Consider the following 9,295-nt stretch of genomic DNA (forward strand, 5'->3'; position numbering starts at 1 on the left):
ATCGATTGGTTTTTGTTCTAAATATGTTACACCAAATGGTGTTTTTGGTGGTTGTCATTTTTCTTTGACCCATATACCAATATGTGTGTTGTTCTTCCTCTTACTGTTTAGCATTAGGCTTGACTTCTCCATTGATGGTGATGAGCATCTTGTTATAGGCTCCATTTTGTAGAGGGAAATCAAGTGGCACAGTCTAGCAACAACAACAAAAAGACGTTCACTTTAACAACCGTCAAATATGCAACATTTGAAACAAGATATTTAACCATCTGATATTTAATCAAAAATGACCCACCTTCAATAAACCACTAAAATAAAGAAGATCTTTTCAACACATTTCTAATCATAATAATTTTAATAACTCATTTCTAATAACTGATTCATTTTATCTTTGCCATGATTACAGTAAATAATATTTGACTAGATATTTTCCAAGACACTTCTATACAGCTTAAAGCAGGTTAGGGTAATTAGGCAAGTCATTGTATAATGATGGTTTGTTCTGTAGACTATCAAAAAAAAAAAAAAAAGCTTAAAGGGGCAAATAATATTGACCATAAAATGTTTTTTAAAAAATTAAAAACTGCTTTCATTCTAGCCAAAATAAAACAAATAAGACTGTCTCCGGAAGAAAAAATATTATCAGACATACTGTGAAAACTTCCTTGTTCTGGGAAATATTTAAAAAATATTTAAAAAAGAAAAATAAATTCAAAGGGGGCTAATAATTCTGACTTCAACTGCATATATATAAACATTGTTTAGATTTCTGCTTTTAAAAGGGTTAAATTGTATATAATGAACTGATTGCAAGCTGTACAAATCCAAGAAGAGTAAGAGATCTCACTAGCACTTGTGGAACTTGTCCAGGAGCACCATAAGGGCCGGTTTGTGGTGCAGGTCCAGGCCACCCAGGAGCAGTCGGTTGTCCAGGCTGTCCAGGCCATTGCTGGTTTGGTTGTCCTGGCCATGCAGGTTGATTTGGCTGCCCGGGCCAGGTGGGGTTAGCAGGCTGACCAGGCCAGACGGGGTTGGCTGGTTGGCCGGGCCACACTGGGCCTCCTGCCTGCTGGTTGTTCTGCTGTAGAGGAGCATCAAGGGCATCTGAAAGCTGAAACAGAATATACAGAAATTATAGCATCCTATTTACTGTGTCAAAGTAGATAAATAGAATTAATGAGGAGATAAAATGTACAGTTAGACTTCAGAAAAATGGTCTGTTCACAAAAAAATATATTTATTGGATATACTCTTTTTTTTTTTTTAAGGTAAGGCTGCAAACTTATTATATGGGCTGAATTTAAACTAAATGTTATTCAAAGGCAGCAACACCAAGGCTCCAAAAATACAAATGTATTAAATTAAGTCAGCCTTTTTAATTTAATAAATTTGTATTTTTGGAGCCTTGGTGTTGCTGCCTTTGATTAACATTTAATTTGCACTTTTTGCGTTTTTTTGGCTGAGCACCCAGTTAAGAGGGATGTGCGTGCTTTTGTACAGTTTTTTCACTGAATTTAAACTAAGAAATGAAGTTGAACATTACTACATTTAATTTGTTTGTTTAAACTTAGCTTTAATTGTAAGAAGAATTTTTTTCCAGTGTAAATATGCAAATATGCAGCTACTATTTCACAATCGTGAATGCACAAGTTGTTCTAGTTCTTCTAGTTTATGTAAAGCACTTTGAATTACCATTGTGTATGAAATGTGCTACTTAAACTTCCTTGCCTTGCTATTTAGCTACTATGAATAATTATACTGTTTTATTACTATATTCAATACTATACTTTATTATTACTGTTACTATAACTAGTATGATTAAATAATTATTTAGTAAGAGCAAATGTGGCTAAAAGAATTCTTTATAAATAATCAGTAGGCCCAGATTGGATCTGCGGATAGTTTTTTACTATTTTTCCACAGAATTTTGTAAAACAAATCTGTGGATTTATGCGGAATGATTTTAGGAGCCTCTAAACAAAATACTTAGTATATGTAATAAAAATAATGTGAAATCAAATAAATGTATTTAATGTTTACAATGTAAATCCAATTAGATCCATTTATTTGGTAAAAAAAGCAAGTCTCTTATATAACAAATTTACTAAAAGTCAGAAAATGTGACTTTACAAACTGCATTGTAAATAAATCAGTAATAATAAGTCAATAATATTACTAAAAAATTATTAAAAATTATTAATTTAAACACTGATTAAATTAAAATGTACACAAATATACACAAGTAAATAAATAGACTCAATGATGGGCTAAAAATTCTGTGTGGGCCTAATCAGTAATTACTAAATAACATTAGCCTCATTTAGAACTATTAAGTAATTATGAAAAACTATTAAGTTAATTATTAACAAAGACTATAGAATACACAAGACATGTCACCTGTATGCTTTTGAATGGGGAAAAGTGTAACAGTCAATATGGCGAATGAAGCCCCGCCTTTTAGTACAGGAGCCAATCAGTGATCGATATATGGCAAGTAAAGCTCGCCTTCTAGTACAGTAGCCAATCAGCGATCGCTATTGAAGGATAATTCTCCGGGGGAGGGGCTCAGACCAGATTTTGTGTGATAGAACATTTAGAAATGAAACTAAAGAGACAGTTGTTGTTTAATTTTATTGGTTATTCATAATACGGATTTTAATCGTAAGCTTGGCAAGCAGTTTTTATAGAATTCGATGTTTCCCCATTCAAAGAGAATGCCCGGGCATACAGCCAGAGAGGCGTTTTAAAGATGGCCGCCGAGTGAAATGACTTGCATGATAAATCATGTTAGTAAAGTGTTAACTAACATGAATAACAGTCAAAGCTGAGGTTCCGATGTAATGCACTCCAAAAAAGACCTCCTTTGTCCCTGACATTGATCAGGAACTATGCACTTATTATAAGCTTTACCAATTATGCTAACATGTTGTTCATGTTAACTAACGCGTTAACTAACTAAGTTTTCATGAACAAGGATTCAGTATTGCTTTATAAATGTGTTGTTTATTATAAGATCAAGTGATCTAATCCATTAACAAACGCGTTAGTGTATGAGTGAGTAAACATGAACTAATTAAGCTGTTCATGTAAAGAGATGCATTAGATAATGTGTAAATAAACATTAACAAAGATTAAATAATGCTGAACAAAGTCCTTAATTACTGTTAGATCATGTTTACTAATGCATTAGTTAACACATAAATAAATGTATAGTTAACATTAACAAAGGTTAGGTAATGCTTAATAAATGCTTTATTCATTGTTAGTTCACGTTAACTAATGCATTAACTAATGTTAACTAATGCACCCTTATTGTAAAGTGTTACCAAATAATCTAAATGACTGGAAGTAAATGTTAAAAAAAAGTATCATTAATTCATTCATTAACTTTCCTTTGGCTTAGTCCCTCTTCTATCAGGGGTCACCACAGCGGAATGAACCACCTTCCTTCAGCTTAGTCTCCTATAATTATTATTTAATACATTAATTGTTTGCAGTTAGTTAAAGATTCTAAATGAAGTTGATTTTGTACAGTAATTGTTGATTAGTGATGTTTGTTCTATTTAACTTCACTGTCACTTATTATTTAGTTATACTTATTTCCATATTTGTCTTGGGTTACTTTCTGCACAGTTATGTATTGACGGCAGACCATTATTCTGAAGCGTCACCAGATGTACTTACATCCATGATTTCTGAAATGGAAACAGAGAGAAGACATTGTTAATTTCACAGAAGGTAATATTTGTGCTATAACTGGCTTTGCCATACATTTAAAAAAAAATTTTAATGTTAAAATGTTCATTATTTTAGGTAAAAAATAGATATTTGAAGAAAGTTTCACATCTAAGTGTGGTTATTGTAGGAACTGAAAGGTGATTTGAGCTCTTTTATGCCATCAATATACACCCTCCTTTTGTAACCTTTCACTTAAGAGACACAAATTGATTTGAGCTGAATTTAAACACAGAAATTAATTTGAACGATACTATATTTAATTGATTTGTTTCAACTCTTTTAAACATTATTTTCAAGCACTTGCCTTAAAAATGTAGTAAATCCAATTGAATCATTTTTTCCAGTGTAAATATGTTGCTACTATTTCACAATCGTGAATGCACAAGTTGTTGTAGTTCTTCTAGTTTATGTAAAGCACATTAAATTAACATTGTGTATGAAATGTGCTACATAAATACCCCTTCCGTTCCTTGCTATTTAGCTAATATTGATAATTACTCAATTTCATTACTATATTCTAAACTATTATACTCTATTATTACTATAACTATACCTAGTAGGACTAACTAATTATTTAGTAAGAGCAAATGTATTTCACAGAAGGTAATATTTGTGCAATAACTGGCTTTGCCATACATTTAAACTTTTTTTATGTTAAAATGTTCTTCATTTTAGGAAAAAATAGATATTTCAGTAAAGAGACACACTGAGAGACACATTTTTATGAAATATTTCAAAGCAATTTCACAATCTTAAATGCAGCAGTTGTTCTAGTTCTTACCCAGTTAAATAAAAAAGTTAAAGTGAATAAAAAAGTTGTCAAACATTTTGTAACATTCCTATTTTCTATATTGATAAAATATTTTAGAAAAACAATTCTGTACAACTTATTTTATAGGGTAAGGAAATATGGTGTTTCATTATTTTAGAAATATTAGGAAAAATACTTTAGAATTGTCCAAAAATAAAAGATTATTTCATCCAAATGTTAAGTGAATAGCTATATATACTGTATAGCGGGGCGGCACTGTAGCTCAGTAGTTAGCACGGTCGCCTCACAGCAAGACCACTGGTTTAAGTCCAGTTGGCATTTCTGCGTGGAGTTTGCATGTTCTTCCCATGGGTTTGCTCCGGTTACCCCCACAGTCCAAAGACATGCAGTATGGGTAAACAAAATCGGCCTTGTATGAGTTTGTGTGTGAATGTGATGAGTGTAAGGATGTTTTCCAGTACTGGGTTGCAGCTGGAAGTGCATCCGCTTTGTAAAACAAATGCTGGAATAGTTGGAGGGTCATTCTGCAGTGGCGACCACTGATAAATAAGGGACAAAGCTAAATAAATAAATGAATACTGTAGCTACAGTATAGTATGAATTGTTATGTATTCTTGTTCAGGCTTGTTTCTCTCAGTACCTTTTCTTATATTTGTTACCAAGTGACACTTATTTTGATATATTAAGTGGATTTATATGTCTACAAAATAACAGGTCACTTAAAAATAGCCTATGGGGTGTCCCCGACATGTCTAAAATGTGTCAAAATGCAGTTTTCTCTGTGTTCTTGGTATTGAGAAACAGCCCATGTCTTCTTAACCAAACACACCTGATTAAGATCATCAGCTCATTAGCTGATACTGAAAGACCTGTAATAGGTGTAACAGACAAAGGAGACATCCAAAACATGCAGTGTTGGTGCTCCTCCAGGAACGTGGTTTAGAAACACTGTCCTAAGTAAATATAAAAGCCAGTTAATTGATTTTTATATGAAGAACTCTGGAAGTTTTTGCTGAAAAGCATCTAAAAGATATGACATTGATAGACTTTGACAAAATCTTTGTTATAATCAGGGTGCAAATTACAGAGGGGTTTGACCCCTAATTAACGCTTGATCCACCCTAAAGGACATCAAAACAAGATGTATGGGAGGTCAGCCCTTTGATAGTAAGAAATAGCTTTCTCTGATCTCTCATTTATATCTTAAATCTTACAGCCAGATCGCACGAGGAAACTTAAGTATTTTACTTTTTGTCAGTTTATCGGCTGACTCGTACGATTACGTACAAGTTCAGTCGTCTAAAAACGTACGATTTTAACCTCTCCGGAAACTGGCAGTTCTAGAGCACTGACATAGACTTCTTAAGTATTTACAAAACATGTTTCATGTAAAATAGGTGTTTATATCTGCATGCAGTCAAACAAAAGAGAAAAATTAGACATAATTTGTATAGTTTGACCAACAGTAACCTCTAAAATAGTCACTAAATATCCCTAAAAACACTAAAAATCTATACATTTCATTAATAAATGAGATGTAATTTAAATACATTCATAAATTTGATTCACTGAAGCATGTATTACAAAACTACTACTGAAAAAGTAGACCCCAACCCCCCGATCGTCGATGTGTAATTCGCACCCTGGTTATAATGTTTAACCGGTCAACTACATTGGGAAAATAATAGGTGCAGTTGAGTGCTAAAGGTAATGCTGTATCTCCTTAAAACCACCCATGCATTTTTTGTATCAATATTTGTTTTAAAAACTACACATTGGTCCCCTGGTGTTACATTACATTTTGTCATGAGCTGATGACTCATTTGTCCTCGAAACCACCCACCACACCCATACATTTACTGTGTGAATGGAGCCGGAGGGAATGCGTGATGATTTAGATAATATGATATTAATAATAAATACTGTGCAGAGCATAATAAATGCACACTGGTTTCACAGAAAGGCAAAAGAATAGTTTGGCCAAAATGAAAAATGTACTCTCAGTTTACTTGCACCCAAATTGGTTCCAAACCATTATGACCGCCCCCACCCTTTGTGGTTTCTTTTATTTTCAGGAAAGCTGGAAACCTCTATTTCTCTATTGACGTCCATAGGTTTCTAGCTTTCTTCAGAATATCAGAAAGTCAAACAGGACTGTTTCAAGTAAAGAGTGAGTAAAAGATGACAGAATTTTCATTTTTGAGCGAACTATTCCTTTAAATCAAATGAAGCTCTATGAAGATGAACTGTTTTGTTGACATGTATGGCTTATACTGACATGTTATGGCTTATGAAGTGAATATGTGGAATATCTGTACATTTTTACGTGTAAACGTTGCATGTAAGCATCCGTAACTCCAGATCAGTGTATTCCCTGAGGAAAAAATGATTATTGTGTAATCTGCACTCAAACGTAGCAAACAATGCATCACTGCAAGTTCTGACTCGTCAGCAGGCATGTGGTTTTCACCAGGCCTCTGAATCTCATGAACGGATGTGTTTAAAGCTAGCAAAAGTACACTTCAGCTCTTAGTTTCAAAAGCGCCATTTGTTTACTATCTGTAAAACTCACAGGATGCCATTTTATGTCGACATCACCTACTGTTTGCATTAGGCAAAACTAACCCACCACATAAATACACATGTTTGAATATCAATATGCAAACACGTACACCAAAGTCTAATCCAGAGAGTGCTGATAAAGTTTTGAAAATGAGGCTAAAAGAGGCATAAATACCTGCGTGGTGTAGCTGATGGCACAAAGTTGCAGTTGTGTGGAGGAAGTTGGTAGACAAGCAGGAATTTAAGGTGGAGCTAAAAAATACACTCTCACACCCCTCTAAACCCTCCTCTGTACTTCTGAGAAGAGGACGCACCCACTCATAATACAAACAAATGCACCGATATCCATAGGGAAATACATTTAATCAGAGGCGAGACTATAAATAATATGTTAACTAGTATGCTGAAACATTCTTATCCGATTGTGTCAATATTAGTGCGTCGGTGTGGTCTGAAGGTTGTGCACTTGGGTTCATCTGAGGTGCATAAACTCCGATTTCATGTGTTTTAAGGATGGGTGTAATCAGGGGAGTTTCTGTTTTCTTCCAAGAATCCAAGGCTGAACAAAAGCCAAGTTGCCTTGGAAACTAGGTGAGGATTATAAGTTCAAGACATATGCAGTGTTGCGTGGTAACTGGCAATGCATGGAGGTCTACAGTATATACAGCAGACACACCTATTCACTGTTCATTCATCATTCATCTGAACTATTTCAGTATAATATATATATATATATATATATATATATATATATATATATATATATATATATATATATATATATATATATATATATTAGTAAAATTTGTAAGAATAGGACAATAGCAAAAATAAAGTCACAAAAGCTGTCACTGAGGTTGTACTTTTTACACATTTGTACATAGTGCATGTAGCTATACATTAGTAGTTCAAAAAATTTAATAAAAAAGGTTTTGTACCTTTATATCTGATGCTGCAGTGAATTTAATAAAAGCAAAGAAATATAGTATCATTGTATTAGTAACATGATTTTTTTAAAAATTCACCACGCTATATATTCCAGATCTGCTTATTCGTTTCATCCATCATTTATTGCCAATATGAAAAACAACTACTCTTGCTTGGTGGTTCAGCTCATTAGATTAAAAGTGTGTATGTATGTGTGTATGTATATATATATATATATATATATATATATATATATATATATATATATATATATATATATATATATATATATATATATATAGTTGAAGTCAGAATTATTAGCCTTCTTTGATTTTTTCATTTCCCAAATGATGTTTAACAGAGCAAGGAAATTTTCACAGTATATCTGATAATATTTTTTCTTCTGGAGAAAGTCTTATTTGTTTTATTTCAGCAAAATAAAATCAGTTTTTTTGTACCGTTTTAATGTCAATATTAGCCCCTTTAAGCTATATATTTTTTTGATAGTCTTTAGAACAAACCATCCTTATACAATAATTTGCCTAATTACCCTAACCTGCCTAGTTAACCTAATTAAGCCTTTAAATGTCACTCTAAGCTGTATAGAAGTGTCTTGAAAAATATCTAGTATTATTTACTGACATCATGGCAAAGATAAAACAAATCAGTTAATAGGAATGAGTTATTAAAACTATTATATTTAGAAATCTTCTCTCCGTTAGTTTCAACTGCTAATAATATATACATACACTACTAACACTTAAAAAAAAACACAAATAAAAATATGCATACATTAGCAACCCCTACCATATTGTTATCAGAGACACCTTTTATTAAAGGGGTTTTATGTAGCTCTTTAAAAAGGTTATTTAAGTTTTCAGGTGTGCCAGAACATACTTTTACGCTTTGTTGTCTGAAAAGCGCATGATTAATTTATAGTGTTACAGTACCTTCCTCCCCTAGAACTTTCACAAGCGGCATGCCATGTTCCGGGTTTGATAAAGGTCCGCCTTCCAAAAAATCTAAATGTGTTGTGATTGGTTAGCTGCTGTCCTACCGTGTTGTGATTGGTGAACAGCTGGTGGTACTACCACGCCCGTCGCCTAGCCACTGTTTAGAGTTTTCATAATGTTCTTTAAAAAGGTATTGCTAATATATATTACATTTTTTCAATGTTCTTTGATTTATTTATTGGTAACACTTTATTTTGATAGTCCATTTGAGTATTAGTAGACTGTCTGCTTAATAGGCTATCTGTTGCTAGCTACTGCTGCTAAACATGTCAACCCTAACTCC

General features: G+C 32.9%; 1 protein-coding gene across 4 annotated transcripts in view; it reads right to left on the minus strand.

The window, feature by feature from the left end:
• Positions 1-9,007, minus strand: part of lgals3b (lectin, galactoside binding soluble 3b) — a 15,543-nt gene extending 6,536 nt beyond the window's left edge. For 2 of the 4 annotated variants that reach the window (XR_012392635.1, XM_073926980.1), the window contains exons 1-3: positions 8,945-9,007; positions 848-1,111; positions 105-193 (exon numbers count right to left, since the gene is read on the minus strand). Coding sequence is in view for 3 of the 4 variants with exons in the window: in XM_073926980.1 (XP_073783081.1) it covers positions 105-193; positions 848-1,111; positions 8,945-8,980 (389 nt within the window). In the remaining variant the exon portion in view is untranslated. Of the gene's footprint in view, positions 1-104; positions 194-847; positions 1,112-3,684; positions 3,696-5,339; positions 5,464-7,247; positions 7,310-8,944 lie in introns of those variants that run through there. The other 2 variants (XM_068214329.2, NM_214693.3) reach the window with 2 other exon arrangements.
• Positions 9,008-9,295: the final 288 nt, after the last annotated feature.

Source organism: Danio rerio, chromosome 17, assembly GCF_049306965.1.
Source record: "Danio rerio strain Tuebingen ecotype United States chromosome 17, GRCz12tu, whole genome shotgun sequence".
Classification (NCBI taxonomy): Eukaryota; Metazoa; Chordata; class Actinopteri; order Cypriniformes; family Danionidae; genus Danio; species Danio rerio.